The 19,398-nt window shown below is 37.8% G+C and overlaps 1 protein-coding gene across 2 annotated transcripts in view; it reads right to left on the minus strand.

The window, feature by feature from the left end:
- The window catches only part of ube3c (ubiquitin protein ligase E3C), a 161,992-nt gene that overhangs the window by 78,659 nt on the left and 63,935 nt on the right, over nucleotides 1-19,398 (minus strand). For both annotated transcript variants that reach the window (XM_073054880.1, XM_073054879.1), the window contains 3 exons: nucleotides 16,822-16,982; nucleotides 12,930-13,162; nucleotides 2,769-2,873 (listed from right to left, as the gene is read on the minus strand). In XM_073054880.1, the coding sequence (XP_072910981.1) occupies nucleotides 2,769-2,873; nucleotides 12,930-13,162; nucleotides 16,822-16,982 (499 nt within the window). The remainder of the gene's footprint in view (nucleotides 1-2,768; nucleotides 2,874-12,929; nucleotides 13,163-16,821; nucleotides 16,983-19,398) is intronic.

Raw genomic sequence — 19,398 nt, forward strand, 5'->3', positions numbered from 1 at the left:
ATTTGAGTTTTTCTTCTGAAGAGGTAACAAAGATGACAGACAAGGGCAGGGCAGTAAATATACTCTACACAGACTTTAGTAAGACCTTTGACAAAGTCCCTCACAATTAGATATCATGAGATCCAGGGTGAGCTACATGATTTGGTTATAAAATTGGCTTGGTGATAGGAATGGAATCAGAATTGGTGATAATGGAGGGCTGTTTTCCCTCACACCGGGGGCCTGTGACCAGTGGTGGACTATATGGATCAGTGCTGGGTCCCTTGCTATTAGTCACATATATTAATAAGTTGGGTGAGAATGCAGGTGGCAAGATAACCAAGTTTACAGATTACACTAAAATTTGTGATAGATAACTTTATCACAGAATCAAAACTGGAGAAGTAGGCACAGGCACAGTGGATGGAATTTAACTCAGACAAGGGTAAAGTGATGTGCTTTGAGAATTTAAGTAAGGGTAGGAAATACAGAGTAAATGGCAAGGCTCTGGAAAGTGCTGTAGAACCAGCAGTATACGTGCATAGTTCCCTGAATATGGTGATACAGGTAGGCAGGGTGTGCAGGTGGTGTGTAATACACCTGTCTGCATAGGTCAGGACATTCAGTATAAAAGAGTTAGGACATCATGACATTGTTGAGACCACACTTAGATCTTTGCAATTCTGACTGCCACGCTATAAAGGATTTCATTAAGCTGGAGAGTGCAGAAAAAGATTCACAATGACATTGCCATGACAGACAGCTCAAGTTATAAGATAGGCTAGATCTGTTTTCTCAAGACTGAGATGCAAGATGAATTTTAATTTTATGACACAATTTTGCATAATTCATAAGATTTTCATCACTGAGTGTCTAAAATACATGAAAAAAGCACCTTAACCTAACAAATCTTAATTTTGAGGAATGAATTTGCTTTTGATATTAAAATTATATTTTAGGACTTAGAATGGGTAAATGCAAAGGAAATAGATCACAGTTTTTTTTAAGTAAAGCTATAATCAAGGCCAGTTAATTTAGAATGTGTGTGTGGGTAGGATGGGATGTCATCTATAAGAACAAGATTAAGTTAAAGTAGCCAGCACAAATTTCAAAAGGAAAAATCTGATAACTTCAGAATTATTTGAGGAGACACAGCTAGAAGAGTTGATCCCTTGTAACATCAATGAACTGATTCAATCCTGTGCATTCTGTGGAGTTTCAGTGTGTACAAACTCCACACAAACAGTGCTTCACCCCATGCTCCAGTTTCCTACCACAATACCAAGACCTGTGAGTTGGTAGGTTAATTGACAGCTGTTAATTGCCTCTAGCATATAGGTGATAAAACCTTGGGGATTTGATAGGCATGTAGAAAGAAAAGGTTAGAAGGAAGATTAGTGGGAGAATGTGACTGATCAAAATTCACTTGATGCCATAAGGGAATTTAGAAATAACAAGTTCCCAAAGATCAGAAGATGAATTGCAGTGAATATAGTATAAAAAAAATTTACAACAGCCTTTAAACAAGGTTTAAGGCTAGCACTAAAAAGGGATCCATTGCATTTCATGGTGACTTATCCATTTACAGCAATCCTACATTAATTCAATTTTCTTAATTAACCCACATTCTTAACAACTCCCCTAGATTATCACACTCATCTAAACATTAGAGGGGATAATTTATATTAGCCAATTAAAAAGGGTAAGTTTTCAATGATTAAGTTCAGGGGCTATTTATGCTTACTTAATTATTTGGTTAACAATTGCACTAATTTATTAACAAAATCAAAATATATGTTATAGATGTCAGAACAAGTACAACTACAGTGTCTGGAATGAGAAAAACAAATGCTGGAAGAACCCTACTAGACAAGTAGCATGGTGGAAAGAGAAATCAGTCAACATTCTGAGAAAGCTTGCTGACCCGAAATGTGAACTACATTTTCTCTATCCACAGATATTGCTTGATTGGCTGAGTTCTTCCAGCATTTCTGTCTTTGCTATAAGTTACAGACATTTCCTTCGAAGGATAAAGATAACTGAAGGGCTACCAAGTATGTAGATATGACAAAGATTCACCAGTGGCAAAGAATAATGAGAACTAAGTTCCAACTGGATGAACAGCTAACAGCAGCTTATTCACAAGTCATCGACTTCAGTATCTAGAATCGAGCAAAAATTGAAGCCCTGAATGACAGCTGCAGTTTTTGTTAGGTATTTCAAAGGAGGTCTCCTTGAGGGAAAAAAACATGCTTGCTGAATCACTGGAATGCATAGCTTGTGATGGAGCAAAATAGTGAAATTGCATGCCTGACAGTATGAAAAATCTCAAATCACTGATGGTAGAATGTGGAAGTCCAGTGAAAACAATGGAAGGAGTGCACCACGTCTTGGAGATTCCAGACACCCATCGTGTCATGCACCTCTTGCCCAACTTGTGGCAGATCTAAGATTCTACTCAACAGGAGTGAAGCAAGTCATCCTTAATTCAGAGTAATTAGTCAAAAAGAGACATTTAATCAGTATATCAGAATGACAGTTCAATTACTGACAATGCCTTTGAAAACCACTAACCCATTTGGATCTGACACTCAAAGAAAACCTACCACAAGTACTTGACATCACTCTTAATTTATGTGTCAGGTAGATTACATTAGAATAACCAAATTCACAAAACCAGATCGAGCATGTTATTAGTTATTAAATTCTGAAGAATCTGAAAAAATCCATTCACTTCACCTTATTTGAAAGTTCCTTCACCTATGATCACGCAAATTAGCAACACACACCTTATCAGCTCTTATATTAACTTGATCAGAAAGCCAATGATCAGGTGGACAAAACTGCCTTCTTGTGTCTCTCGACTTCAGCATTTTCACTAAATTAGAGATCACCTGTATGAAAGAAATAAAGTGATTTAAATTATATCACTGCTATATTTTTTCTGTACAAGTAATAGCTCATTTCATCCGGGCACATCTTGCTACTCAATAACTGTTATTATTTTTCCAAATCTTTATGATGGATATATATTTCTCAAGTACAGAAGAAATTGTGGAATAAAGATTTTAAAATATTAACCAGAATTTTTGAATCCTAACTGCTCCAACTTTAAATTTTATGCAAGAACAGTTCACATTAATTTTGTATAACTAATGTGCTTGAGCTTTTTAAATAGTCCAAGACTTGCTGGATTAAAACTCAAACACTCAACCAGCAAAATAGCATCTTAAACAAAAGGCGTTAATTTGTAAGAGAGCAAGCTGGCTTGCTTTCTTTCAACCTCCTCTCTCTCTCTCTCTCACACATCAAATCTGTATCAAAACCAAAGACATTCCCAAGCACTGAATACTAATATTCAAAAAGGAAAGACTCCTTGCTCAATTAAATAAGGCCGAGGCTAGCTGTAATGATCATTCTTTTCCCAGAGTTCACTGATGCTACAGAGAATGAAACAAGCACTTAGTTTAGTATTATGCACTCACAAGTCAATTAGGTGAGCTATCTTTTTAAACTACAACTTGAATTTCCTAATATAATTGTTAAGTGGTTTTGATGCTGCATCTCAAGAGAAGGTCACATAAACAAATTGTTCAAGAATAACCATCATCTTCTCTGGACAAGCAAGTGATGATATTCAAAGCAGCTTTTGCCAGAATTGTCCACTAACAAAGAACAAATAAATTACCATTGCGAATGAACATCTATTGACTCTGCTGTAGATTTCAGGTGATAATAGTGATGTTACTCCCTCTGGATGAAGCTCATAGGGATCTTCACAGTCTTCAGATATAACAAGTGGCTAAATTAGTAAAGTGCTGCCATGCTCATGGTGTCTGGGAGTTTCAGCCATACTAAAGGTTATCGGTTACTAGAACACTAGATATAAATGGTCACTTGAAATGAAACTGAATACATGCTGAAATTATCTCATATTTTCTAAGGAAGCTGAGGATCCTCCAATGTTGTGCAGGTGGACGTTGGAGATCTTTTACAAGTCACTTGTAGCAAGCGTAGACTTCTTTACTGGTGCCCCAACATAAAGCAGCATCGATGCTGGTGATGCAAAAAGACTAAATAAACTAATCAAAAAGCCTAGATCCAGACTCTTTTGTATTAGTGGTGGAAAGGAGGTCACTAGACAAACCGTTATTCATTATGGACAACCTAGCACATCCTCTCCATGACCTACTGAATAAACAGCGGAGCACTTTTTTGAACAGACTCATTCAGCTCTGTTGTCACAAGGATTGTTACAGAAAATCTTTTCTACCAAATGCAATAAGCACATACATATAACAGTTCATCTCTGTGTGACAGAACACATGTAATAGTACAATAGTCTATTTTATTATTTCATACATTATTGTACATCAGTACATTATTGTGCATATTATTATTTCATACTTTATTAATATCTGCACACTGCTAAGTGCGTTTTTAAATGTTGCTGCTGTAACAAAATAATTTCCCATTCAGGATCAATAAAGTACTTAATATAGTTGTATTAAAACTTACACCAAAAACTTGTTGCACCATTTTGTTTCAAGGATATTCATTACCAATAAAAAACCATGTGCTAATACTATTCTGCATGAACCAGAGGTGGCATTTGTCCCCCGTGTAATTGCCAAGATAAACAACACACAAATACATTTCAAGGCCTATTAGCTGTCTCCAATAAGTTAACATCCTATCTGAATGTATCACAGCTTGGTATGGCAACTACTCGGCCCAACAATGCAAGAAAACGTAAAGTTATGGACAGCACAGCACTTAATGGAAACCAGCCTCTCCACCCTGAACACTGCAGAAACTTCCAGCTGCCTTGGTGAAGCAGCCAACATTCATCTTCCTAGGTATCTTCTCCATAGTAACAGCAGCAACACTCACTTCTGCCCTCGACATTATCGAATTTCTGGTATACTGGCATATTTTTCCTGGCATAATATCTTCCACAGTGAAGACTGATGCAAAGTACTTAAGTTACGCCGCTATTTCTTTACCTCCTCCACTACTATCTCTCCAGCATCATTTTGCACCAGTCCAATATCCACTCCCGCCTCTCCTTTACTCTTCACATATTTGAAAAAATTTCTGGTAGCTAATTTTGTATTGCAAGCTAGCCAATAATATAAAATAGATACCAAAAGTTTTTTCCAAATATATAAAGCATAAAAGAGGCGAGAATGGAATTGAACTGCTGGTAAATGACGCTGGGGAGGTAGTAATGAGAGACATAGAAATAGAGGAACTTAATTGGTACTTTGCGTCAGTATTCACGATAAAAGACACTAGCAGTATGGTACTTTGCGTCAGTATTCACGATAAAAGACACTAGCAGTATGCCAGAAATTCGAGTGTGCCAGTGGGCAGAAATCACTGTTGTTGTTAATACTAAGGAGAAAGATGAAAGGTCTGAATATAGATAAATCACCTGGACCAGATGGACTACACCCCAGGCAGGGTTTTGAATAGATTGTGAAGGCATTAGCAATTTTTCAAGAATCACTAGATTCTGGAATGGTTCCAGAGGACTGGAAAATTGCAAATATCTCTCCACTCTTTAAGAAGGGAGGCAGGCAGAAGAAAGACCAGTTAGGTCAAGCAGTCTGACCTCAGTGGTTGGGAAGATGCTGGATCTATTATTAAGGATGAGGTCTCAGGGTACTTGGAGGCACATGACAAAACAGGCCTAAATCAACATGGTTTCCTTAAGGAAAATCTTGCCACAAATCTGTTGGAATTCTTTGAGGAAATAACAAGCAGGATAGATAAAAGGGAATCAATAGACATTGTTTATTTAGATTTTCAGAAGGCCATTGACAAGGTGCTATACACGAGGCTGTGCAAGAGCCCATGGTATTAAAGGAAAGATACAAGCATGGATAGAAGACTGGCTCACTGGCAGGAGGCAAAAAGTGGAAATACAGAAGGCCATTTCTGGTTGGCTGACGGTAACTAGTAGTGTTCCACAGGAGGGATTAGTGTTGGGACTGCTTCTTTTCACATTATATGTCAATGATTTGGATGACGGAATTGATGGTTTTGTGGTCAAGTTTGTGGACAAAGTGAAGATAGGTGGATTGGCAAGTGGTGTTGAGGAAGCAAAAAGTCTGCAGACAGATTGAGAGAATGGACAAGGAAGTGGCAGATGGAATATTGTATAGGGTATGATCATGTACTTTGGTAGAAAGAATAAAGGTGTAAATTATTTTCTAAATGGGGAGAAAATTCAAAAATCAGAGGTGCAGGATTCCCTGAAGGTTAACTTGCAGGTTAAATCATTGGTAAGGAAGGTATAAATACAACTTTAACATTCATTTTGAGAGAACTAGAATGCGAGAGCAAGGATGTAATGCTGAGGCTTTACAAGGTATTGGTTGAATGATCTATATTGTCATTATACACAGGTACAATGAAACTCTGTTTAGCTTCCTCTCAGGCAATTAAATAAAGCGGTAGATAAAGACAAGACAGTAATGAAAAACAGTATTAAATAGATAAAATAAGCACTAGAATATCCTAGTAATGCACAAAGTGCCATTAGTGCAAGTATTTGAGTCCTTGTGTGTGCATGTGTGTGCTCACAGTTTCAATCATTGCTCTGTGGGAGTGATACGATGGAGATCACAGCTCTGGGGTAGGAGCTGTTCCTCAGTCTATTTGTTCTGGCTTTTATGGCAGCAGGTCAAACAGAGAGTAGCCAAGGTGTGCGGTGTCTCTGGTTATGCTGATTGCTTTCCTCCTGAGTCTGCTGGAATAGATGGTGTCCAGTCCTGGGAGTTCCATCCCGACAATTCGCTGGGCGAAATATACTTGAAGTATTGTGAGCAGTTTTGGGCCCCTTACTTAGGAAAAAGGTGTGCTAGCATTGGAGAGGGTCTAGAGGTTCACTAGAATAATTCCAGGAATAAAAGTGTTAATGTATGAGGAGCATCTGATGGCCCTGGGCCTGTACTGAAGTTTAGAAGAATGAGGGTATCTCATTGAAACTTATTAAATATTAAAACGTCTGGATGTAAGGAGGATGTTTTCAATAGTGGGTGAGTCTAGGAACAGAGGGCACAGCCTCAGACTAGTGGGACGTCCATTTAGAACGGAGATGAGGAGGAATTTCTTCAGCCAGAGGGTAATAATTCCTTGCCACAATGGCTGTGGAAGATAAGTCATTGAACATTTTCAAAGCAGAGCTGATAAGTTCTCGATTAGTCAGGGTGTCAAAGGTTATGGAGAGAAGGCAGGAGAATGGGATTGAGAGGTATAATAAATCACCCATGGTGGAATGGTAGAACAGACTCAATGAACAGAATGGCCTAATTATGCTCCTATGCGTTATGGCTTTAAAATCAAAAACATCACCTACCCTGGAAATTTGCTCTTGCTAATATCCCATCAGGCAGAGGATACAAAAACCCGAAAGAATGTACCAGTAGGGTCAAGGGCAGCTTCTAGCCTATAGTACAATAAGAATGGGCTGCTGACCTCATAATCCACCTTATTATGACTTTGCACTTCATTGTCTGCTTGCATTACACTTCTTCCGTTACATTTTATTCTGCATTGTTATTGATTTCCCTTGTACTAACTCAATGCACTGAATGGATGGCATACAATAGTTTTTCATGGTATGTCAATACATGTGACAATAATAAACCAATTTACCAATAATATACTACATTACAATCATGCATAGCAAATCAAATATTCAGTGTGAGCATATAGAAACACAGAAAACCTACAGCACAGTAAAGGCCCTTCAGCTCACAAAGCTGTGCCAAACGTGTCCTTATCTTAGAATTTACCTAGGGTTACCCATAGCCCTCTATTTTTCTAAGCTCCATGTACCTATCCAGGAGTCTCTTAAAAGACCCTATCGTTTCTGCCTCCACCGCCATTGCTGGCAGCCCATTCCACGCACTCAACACTCTCTGTGTAAAAAAAAATTAACCCTGACATCTCCTCTGTACTTACTTCCAAGCACCTATGCCCTCTTGTGCTAGCCATTTCAGCCCTGGGAAAAAGCCTCTGACTATCCATATGATCAATGCCTATCATTTTGTACAACTCTATCGGTTACCTCTCATCCTCCTTTGCTCCAAGGAGAAAAGGCTGAGTTCACTCAACCTATTCTCATAAGGCATGTTCCCCTTAATCAAATAATCTGTGATAAACAGAAAACCTACATAGTTGGTACTTACTGCAATGCATTTATCAAAACCATAATGAAAAATGCACAGAACCATATAAAATATAAGCAAATTATATATCCAACAAAAAAACTTTGGTAAACTTCAAAGTTGGTAATGCAGATAAATCTGAACACTACAGCCTGAAGACAGGTCACAAATCTCAACTGTTAATTGTTTTTCACAATGAATAAAGCTTGACCTGCTAAATAGTTCCAGCATTTCAATCATGAATATGGATTAACCACTGGGTTAAAAAAAATCAAGTATGACACTCATGCCACACAATGTACAATCTAATCATAGTAAACTTAAAGCTAATCTTAAAGCCGGAAGAAGAAATAGTAACGAACCAGCACTCCAATTAATCCTGATTTGGACATTACCTTAACAAGCTGTCATTTAAACAATTTAAGTGATAAATGCCTCAAATCCTCTGCAAATGGCTGACCATATCAATTAGCAAGTTGCTTTCAGCATGTCTTAAAAAGGAACACATATGGTTCACATTTACAGCAAGTGCAAGGCAACTGTCCAAGTGATCTTCAAGCTCACTTGAATGATAACTGCACAATTTAAAACAATTGTCTTCTCTCAAGAAACCAGCATTACATTCAGTCAGCCTATAAATCAAACTGAACTATTTAATTACTCCATATAAATTGACTAAAATTAGTCAAAAAACAAGTTATTTTGCCAATGATTCACTAGCCTTCCTAATTATAATTTTAAATTTACTAATATATTAACACTGTATTCATCTCAATCAAAAGATCATCAGTTACTATCCCTGCCAGTCCTAACAGCTTTCTTTAAGTGCAATACATTATAAAGAATAAGCTGATTGGTTTGAATAGCAGCTATCCCTGACTTGTAGAATGAATAAGCATTCCTTAATTAGCCCATCAGGTTAAGTGCAAGCATTAATGGGTGCCTGCAAAACTCCAGCATGACATCTCTTTCCAAACACGGCCAAGCAGAATCTTCCATTAGCAATATTAATACAAGCTTAGTTGATCATTTTCATTCAATTAACTTCTTTCAATTAAATAGATAGCTTTGTTCCGATCCAAAAAAAGCTGCGATAAAGGAACAGAAGAATTGGTTGATGGCTTCCTCTCCACATTAGCGTGTTATGGGTCACTGGGAAATAAAACTATAAATCTAATATTCAATCTGGGAAATGCATTTCAGTTTTGCAAAGTTTAAATGAAAAGCATCAGTAGACCACCATGTTTCTTGTTCTATGTCACTTACAAATTTTTTTCCAATGAAAGTTCACAGTTTATTTGTAACAATTATAGCTAGCAATATAGAATCCAATAATGAGGTGAACCATTTATAATTTAACACTTCATTTTGCTTCTGTCACTATGAGCTCATCTTTTCTTGATCCCCATTACAAATAATCTGGCAACTCATTCAAAGGAAACATAATTAAGACCTTTTGTGTATCTTGCACGGAGACTGAATGTGCATTTAAAGGGCAAGAAGAAGCAACAGAAACTTTACACATTGAAACAGCTTTGAGAAAAGCAAGTTATCCACCGTCACCCTGCATTCATATCAAGGGCCAACTGGAGCCATTCTTTTACTTAGTCCAGCATATACCATGCATACTGTGATCTAATTAATTTCGTCAGCACCTGCTGTATTGCATCTTGTATTGATTAAAATGGTAACTCAGAAAACAGCAACCTAGCAAATTACAGCAGAGTTCTTGAAGCACAGATAAACCTACTATTCTATTAACTTAGCTTCATCTGCAGCTCATCCCAATTGCAATCCTGGTCATACCCTGTCATAGATATGTCCTTTGTCATACTACCTTGCCTTCCAGTAGGATGGCGACGCGTATACACGCAGTGGCTTCAGGGGCTAACCGAAGGTGGTTTTTTTTCCTTGTTAAATGTGTTTTTATACACAGTAAGAGTATTCTTTACTCCAATAACTACCTGTACAGCAGGCCCATTGCATCCGTGATCTACTCATTGTTCCAAGTAGCTAGCCAGGGTGTCATTAAGAACAGGCCAGTGGTCCAGGGGATTTGAGCCTAGCCACAAGAGAAACCAGACTGGGTTCGGAAGAGCTGACCTGGTTGGAGATCGTGCTGCTGCCTACTACTCAGAGGTATCAGAGTCTGTGCCTTCAAGTTGGCGTGAATGTAGCACACAGTGAAACCACGAGTGACTGTCTTGGATGTTTCTGTGTGATTCTTAGACCCTGTGGGACATTGATTGCCATAGGCCTGCTTCTCTTGATTGACGGTGTGACAGGCAGCGAGGCAGCAGTGTCATCTCGACTGTAGCTAGGACTAGGCCTCAGTCCTCAGGCTTGCATTGTAGCATGGCATCCAGGCTCGGTTTGGGATGGCCTCTCCCATCAGTGCTGCCCTCCAGTGATGGATCAATGGAATTACAGGCTGAACTACTGGGAAACATCAATTTGCAGGACTTGTTGTTCAGTAACTTGGTCTAAAAGTTTGTTTTCTTACATGACTATGTTCTTTTTTCCTTTCTTCTTATTTTGAATGCACGTGTATGTTTTTACACCTTGGCCCCAGAGGAACGCTTTCTCAAATCAGCTGTATCCATGTATGGCTTGAATGGCAATTAAACTTGATTTGATTCACCCTCTCTGCAACATGTAACTAACTAGTTTCCTCTTTCCTAGTTAGTTCACATATGTCACCTGCTGAGACTTTCCAGCAATTTCACAATGATAAAACATAAAACAAAAATTAACAAAACTCTATAACTATTCTATCATAGTCCAAAACTTAAATTATGGGATAAAAGTGAATGATTTTTTATTTAAGAGAGTAAATTCAAATTATATTGTGTTAATTTTACAGAATATGTTTGAAAGAACCATTAAACAGAAACGTTATGAGGTATTGTTAAAAGAAAATTAAAAACAGCAGCTGTTCTACTCTGTAAAAGTGTTGGCACGTGGCCAAGTGGTTAAGGTGTTCGTCTAGTGATCTGAAGGTCGCTAGTTCGAGCCTTGGCTGAGGCTGTGTGTGTCCTTGAGCAAGGCACTTAACCACACATTGCTCTGTGCAACACCAGTGCCAAGCTGTATGGGTCTTAATGCCCTTCCCTTGAACAACGTCGGTGGTGTGGAGAGGGGAGACTTGCAGCTTTGGGCAACTGTCGGTCTTCCATACAACCTTGCCCAGGCTTGCACCCTGGAAACTTTCCAAGGTGCAAATCCATGGTCTCATGAGACTAATAGAGGCCTACACACACTCTGTAAAACACTGATGCCACTTTATATAGAGGACCCACTCAGTACAGCTGTAATGACTCTCATAGAAACTGTTTCAAATTAAGGTTTCATTGCAGGTTATGGCACCCACATATGCAAATAGTAGAAAGCTATCCATCAGCTGTGATCAAATTAAATTAAATAAAAAGTTCAAATAATTGTATGGTTTCCTTCTGTTTTGAAAATCTTTGTGCTGGTTCTTAATTGAGAAAACGGATTTTTCAAATAATAGGCAAAGCCATCCTGAAAAGATTAATTCTACTTTCATTTATAAGAAATGAGGAAAGCAACATAAACCCATGAGCCTTTTCCACCATCAAGGTTATGGCTAATGCTGTATCTTGTCGAGCCTCTTGTTTCTGTTTAAAAATACAAAAATCTATGCATCTCAGTTTTTGATACACGCCATTACTATTGCACATTCAGACACTCACTACCAAGTCATAAACTGCAGATAGCAGGTATTCACGCCGCAAAAACGCCAGTGAATAATGTATATAGTCTTTTGTCTCCAATAATAATATCCAAAAAAAATACTATCACCTTCTTACGTTCAACAGCACTGCCGTCACCAAATCCTCCACTATCACTACCCATTTATCAGAATCAGAATGGGAGTAGCCATAAGACTGGAAGATACAGGAGCAAAGTTAAGCCATTCCACCTGGAGTCTGTTCGGCCATTCAATCTTTTCCCCCTTGAACACCATTAATCCATTTTCTTCAAATTCCCTCACTAATCAAGAACCTATTAGCCTCTACCTTAAATACATCCAACAATATGTAGCCACATATACAACGGCTATAAGAGCAAGTCAGAGGCTCAGAGTTCTGCAGCAAGTAACTTTCCTCACTTCCCAAAGTTCACCCACCATCTGCAGGGCTTATGAGTGTAAGCATCTCTGCAGTTGCTCAGATGAGTGCAGCTTCAAAAACTCACAAGGAGCCTGACATGTTACAGGACATAACAGCCAATTCAATAAGACACAGTGCACAATCATTTACTCATTCCACTATATACTGGATGCACTGCAGCAACTCACCATGACCCTTCCCACAACCTAAATCAGCTAGACAGTAAAGGAGAACAAAAGCATGGGAATACCACCATCTGGAGGTTACACTCCAAGCCACGCACCATCTTGACTTGGAAATATATCACTATTTGTTCATTGCTGCTAACTCAAAATCTTCAAACTCCATTCCTTGTAGCACTGGGGGCATACCCACACCTCAAGGATTGCAGCAGTTCAAAGCGACATTCACCACCACCACCTCAAAGGCAATTAGGGTTGGGCAATTAAATACTGGCTCAGCCTTTGAAGTCTACATGAATAAGCAAAAGAAAGTATGGCACCAAACCTTTCCAAGAATAACCTCAGAATGACACAAGATACAAAATAAATATTATAGCTAATTTCAAAATATTTGTTGCATTTATGGTTCAACTGAAAATGCTAGTTATTAATATGTTCTTACTCTTCTACTATACCTTAAAGAGTTGAATCCACCTTTTCCTCTCAGACTCAATTCGTTCTTGCATTTCTGCATTTGTATGGACACCAATGCTCTTAAATGCAACAATGTACTCCTCACGAACCTCCGGTTTAGTTTCTGGATATGCCAAATGAATAATTCCAAGACAAGCATCCCGGAGACAACGGGATAATGTTACTAACTCTCTTAAAGTGAATGGCATCATTGTAACTGGATGTTCACTCACACCTAAAGAAGCAAAATAGCAACATTACTGAGATTCAACCAAGTTTTCACGTAAACAAACTATAGTTGAGAAAATATCCAGGATATAGTTCCCTTCTTAATTGCCAATTACTCCATGTAATTTAACATTTATAACCAGCTAGGAATTTGAAAATCATTAAGTAAATGGACTAAATAAATAGTAATGGTTTCAATGGCTAAACAATAAAAATTTTAGTGCCAATCAAAATTATCTAGACTGGATATTACTGCTATTAATATACCAATATGTTTTAAACCACTCTATTTGCTATTATACAATAATATAATAAAATTTCCCATGAAAAAGAGTGCAGGGAAGGAAAACCTGGTAAGTTTCAAAGGACTATGGAATAGGCCCAATTGAGTTTAAGCAGTATGGGAGTTTGTGAGTTTAAAGAAACTGCTGGGAATGGAATGATAGATAGATAGATAGATAGATAGATAGATAGATACTTTATTCATCCCCATGGGGAAATTCAACTTTTTTTCCAATGTCCCATACACTTGTTGTAGCATAACTAATTACATACAATACTTAATTCAGTAAAAAAATATTATATGCATCTAAATCACTATCTCAAAAAGCATTAATAATAGCTTTTAAAAAGTTCTTAAGTCCTGGCGGTAGAATTGTAAAGCCTAATGGCATTGGGGAGTATTGACCTCTTCGTCCTGTCTGAGGAGCATTGCATCGATAGTAACCTGTCACTGAAACTGCTTCTCTGTCTCTGGATGGTGCTATGTAGAGGATGTTCAGAGTTATCCATAATTGACCATAGCCTACTCAGCGCCCTTCGCTCAGCTACCGATGTTAAACTCTCCAGTACTTTGCCCACGACAGAGCCCGCCTTCCTTACCAGCTTATTAAGACGTGAGGCGTCCCTCTTCTTAATGCTTCCTCCCCAACATGCCACCACAAAGAAGAGGGCGCTCTCCATAACTGACCTATAGAACATCTTCAGCATCTCACTACAGACATTGAATGACGCCAACCTTCTAAGGAAATACAATCGACTCTGTGCCTTCCTGCACAAGGCATCTGTGTTGGCAGTCCAGTGTGAAGTGATTCAGATGCTCAAGCACCAGGATTTGTGAGCAATAATGTAACCAATTATAGCTTTACAATATTTAATAAGCAGCAAAAAGGAATGTATTTGGTAAACACCTACTTTCATAGCCTTTCATTGCTCTGCAATAGCTGGATTTTATAAAATAAATATGATAAACAAAACATGTAATTAGGTAATTATAACTTAACAACCTCCTCTAATTGCTCACTTAATTTGGTACAGAATCAAACCTTTTGACTTAGCTGATCAACAATCTACACCACCAGGTTCAAGAACAGTTACTTTTCTATAACCATCAGTTTCTTGAACTGCCCTGCACGACCCTAATTCTACCTCAGCAATGGAACACTACAGATAATTTCTTGCACCAACCTGGACTTTTTTTTGTTGCATTGTCTTGCTTTGCCAAATCTTTTTTCCCCCTCTCTGTCTGACGTGAAACCAAAATCTGGCTGAGTGGTGCCACAACAACAGCCTCTCATTCAATGTCAGCAACATCAAGGAGTTGATTATTGATTTCAGTAGGATACCAGAAGTACACGAGCCAGTCTCACTGGGGGTCAGGGAATCAGAGGTGGAGAAGCTCAGCAACTTTAAATTCCTTGGAGGTTTAGAGGATCATTCCTGGGTCCAGCACATATGTGCCATTACAAAGAAAGCACAGCAACACCTCTACCTTCTTGGAAGTTTGCAGAGATTCGGCATCTCATTTAAAACTTCCACAAATCTCTATCAATGTGCAGTGGAGAGTATATTGACTGGTTTCATTATGGCATGGTATGGAAACACGAATATCCTTTAATGGAATAGCCTACAAAAATTGGATAGAGCCCAGTACATCATGGGTAAACCCTCCCTGCCATTGAGCACATCTATGTGGAGTGTTGTCGCAGGAAAGCAGCATCCATCATCAAGGTCTCCACTATCCAGGTCATCCTTTCTTCTCACTGCTACCATCAAGAAGGAGATACAGGAGCCTCAGGTTCAGTAACAATTATTACCCCTCAACCATAAGGCTCTTGAACCAAATGGGATAACTTTACTCAACTTCACTCAAACCATCACTGTATTTTTCCCACACCCTATGGACTCACTTTCAAGGACTCTTCATCTCATGTTCCCAATGTTTACTTAATTTTAATTCATTAATTATATTTTTCTCTTCTTTCCTTTAGAATTTTGCAGTTTGTTGTTTTTGCACATTGTTTTTTGTCCATCCTGTTGGGTTTGGTTTTTCATTGATTCTATTCTGTTTCTTGTATTTACTATGAATGCCTGCAAAAAAATGAATCCCAGGGTTGTACATGGCAACATGTATTTTGTTAGTGAATTTATTTTGAATTTTGAACAATAACAAAAGTATGTTGTGTTGTCTGAATCGACATTGTATCTGTACCTCACTGCACTTGTGTACATGACAATAAATATGATGTCTTGAATATTCTACGAGAGCAATTCAGAACCGGACACCCCAAAGTCCTTCCATCATTTACAAGGCTCATGTCCAGACCTACAGAAAACTCTCCACTTGTCTTGATAGGTGCAGTTCCCAAAACAAAAATCAAGTAGTCACCATCCAGAACAAAGTGGCCCGCTTAATTGGCACCCCAGCTCTCTCTCCAAATATTCACTCCCTTCATTACTACTGCAAGACTGTGGCTACAGTGTGTATCATATACAGAAAAGCAGTATAGTTATTCGCCTGACCTATTCATACAGCAGTTTCCAAAATGTGCAACACAAAACAGAACAAGGACATTAGGTGCATGTGAACCGCCTAATCACGCATTGGCCTGGCCTCGAATCCAACAATTTCCTCATTATTTGATCTAAATAATACAAGTTGCTACCAACAGCACTGTTGGCCTGCATTCACTGAAAGAAATTCAGTGACCCAAGAAAATGGATCATCACCAATTTTTCAAGGGCAATTATAAATGAGCAACACATCCTGGCATTGCCAGTATGCATTCATCCCAGAAATTAAGTTAAAATAACACACAAACATGGATGGAAAAGTAACAACAGAACTCAATAACCAAGTAACATGGAAAAGCAAACATGCTGTGCCATATTATCCAGTATTTAACTAAAACATTCAAGAAGGATTATCGGACAAAAAACAGAGCTTGGCTGTGATGTTTTCACAATGAGTTCTGATGAAGAATCCTTAATCTGAAACATAACTGGTTCTCTTTCCATAGACATTGCATTACTGGCTGACTGTTCCCAGCATTTGTTTCCATTTGAGATTTCTAGCATTTGCAGTCTTTTAGGATTTTCACTTACGGAGAGATGGGGGGTGGGGGAGAAGACAAGGTACTTTAATAATTATAATTTTTAAATAAGCTTTGGTGTAAAGTACGATTCAGGAATGAAAAAAAAGTAGCAAATACTCCCCAGAATTAACATTGGCATTTATGGGAAAACAGCTATAAGGGGAAAAAATTAGGTATTATATATGCTTATCATTTCGGTACATGATTCAACTTAAAAATACCTTCTGTAGCAGCTTAGCACTGTGGAAAAAAACAAAACTATTTTAAGCTATGTTCCATTTATGCATGTTACCTCCTTGAGCTTGTTCTCCAAAGAATTCATTGTCATGTATTGAAATAAGGGAATGGCTGAAGAGGGAACTAAAGAGGTAAAAGAGAGGTATGATCCGATGAGAGTCCTCAAGTGACATTGGAGAGCCTCGTGAGATGAGATGAAGCAAAGGGACCAAAGACCTAAAATGCACAAAAACATAACATTAATGAAAAGAAATTCTGATAAATGTAGCACAATCATTAAAATACTATTCTACAAATAAAATGATCAACACCTATACAAAATAAGCCAGTTGATATCTGAAAATGTATCTTCTTTATCTAATTAGTGGAAAAATTAGTAATACACAACAGGAAAAAACAATTGTCCCAGTAAGGTTTTCTAGAGTTGCTACAAAAATAATGTTGGATTTGTTTCTTTTCTCATAATAGCAAGAGGAAAGTTAGCTAATACTAGAAATCAATAAAAGGGATCATCTCCTTTAGGAAGTGTGCAACATTGAAAGAGAATAATTTTTCAGTCTCCTGAAGGCTATACTGAAAATAGAAACTTGTCGCACTCTCTATCAAACCCCCAAACTTAACCTCTAGGAAACACCACTGAATAGAAAATGAATTACTGTAAATATGACATTTCTTTAAGCAAATAAGTCCCAATATGAAAATGACTTGGGTTTATCTAGATCATATAAACATTATACAAGTTAAAGCATATGCCTCTTTTGATATAGGACTCAGTAGTTGTTTCAAAAACTAAGTCCAACAAAAAATTCTCTAAAATCTTGCTTGCCCTCAAACTAGTCAAATTAATCTTTCTATTTGAAGAACTGGCTAATGACATTTTTTTTTTATAGCACACACAGCTTAAAACCCTTCTTTAATATTGCTAAGGCTACCCATATGGTCATGTAATTCAGAATTGACAGTGAAAGCAGAGCTCCAAATACAAGTGGATGTAGTAGGCTTGGAGTATAAAGGATACTTAAAACATTTAGCAACGATTTAGTGCACACAGTACTTGAATATATTAATTTCATAGTATTATGACTCATCAGTTCAAAGTGTTGCAAATTCAGACCCAAAAGTCTGAAAAGTGTTGTCATTCAGCTTCTAAAAATGATATATCTCAATAATATATTTTTATAGGAACAGGAAATAGGAGTAGGAGAAGGTGATACATCCTGCTTGAGCCTGCAATAACAAGACTAATTTGATTTTGGTCTCAGTTCATTTTTCTGCCAGATACCCATCACCCTCAGTTCTATATGATTGCAAAAATCCAACTATGTGGAATGATTCAGCATTCACAGTTCTCTGGAACAGAGGATTCTAAGGATTAACCACTGCTATTCCTTCTCATCGCATGCTTCAGTAACTCCTTATCATGAGACTAGCCACTTGATTCTAAATCTGGTGAAATATTTATTTCATGCCTATCAAAATAACATTAGTTGATGCTAAGGAATTCATTAATACAGAAAACTAAAGAAGCTGCACTTATTATTCAATTATCTTAAAACTAGGTAAATAGTGGCATATGTATATATTGCATAAGCAAATGAGTACGCTTCTCCCCCTTCCTCTAAGAAGCTCCTCAACACCCGTATCTTAAACTGGGTTAAGGTCCCCTGCCCAAATTACTCTGCACAGTCCTACAGGACATTTTTTCTGTTAATTCCCATGCAATATTTTAAATGAAGATACATAACTGGAACTTGTTTTTGTAACTTGGTGTTCAAGAAGCTATGATAGTTGATAAAAGAAAACTTATCCTTTCCAGCTCTTAGCTTCATCCCACCCCCTCCAGTCTTCTCCTATGATTTCGCATTTCCCCCTCCCCCCACTACTTTCAAATCTCTTAGTATCTCTCCTTTCAGTTAGTCCTGATGAAGGGTCTCAGCCCGAAACGTCGACAGTGCTTCTCCCTATAGATGCTGCCTGGCTTGCTGTGTTCCACCAGCATTTTGTGTGTGTTGCTATTCCCTAAAATCCTTGAAGTAAATGTGAGCTGAGCTACTACACTACATTTTGCGGGTATTATACCTGTTAAACATGTAATGTTTTTATCTGATTCAGCTTGTGAATAGTCATTTATGAGGTGTTTGAAACAGTCACGTGCTTTCAGATGCATGTTTACAAATTACTCAAAAAGCTAATCAGAGATATGAGACTGCAGATGCAGCCTGACCTGCTGAGTTTCTCCAGCATTGTTTGTGTTGCCCAAAATGCTAATCTTTGTTTTTATTTAATTAATATGATTCATCTGAACCAGATTCTATATTGCATTGGTTTAATGAAACAGTTGTGCATAACACAGTAACAACAGAAAAGCAATTGTAAAACAAATAGGACTTAAAGGTGCAATGGTAAACAGATGCCAACAGAACCAGATTTCAATCCTTGAAAATGAGAAGAGCATTTTACGCACCAAAATTGCTTATCAGAACAATGAGTTACATTAAGTACTTAAGAACAGGTGCATCTGTAGTGCAGTCATTCAGCAAGATACTTAGCTAGACCTGTGACCCATATCATGCAAAAAAAAAAGACATAGGCAGCCAGCAGATAAGAACGTCAAAAGATGCAAATTTTATGT

The sequence above is a fragment of the Hemitrygon akajei genome, chromosome 8, assembly GCF_048418815.1.
Source record: "Hemitrygon akajei chromosome 8, sHemAka1.3, whole genome shotgun sequence".
Taxonomy (NCBI): Eukaryota; Metazoa; Chordata; class Chondrichthyes; order Myliobatiformes; family Dasyatidae; genus Hemitrygon; species Hemitrygon akajei.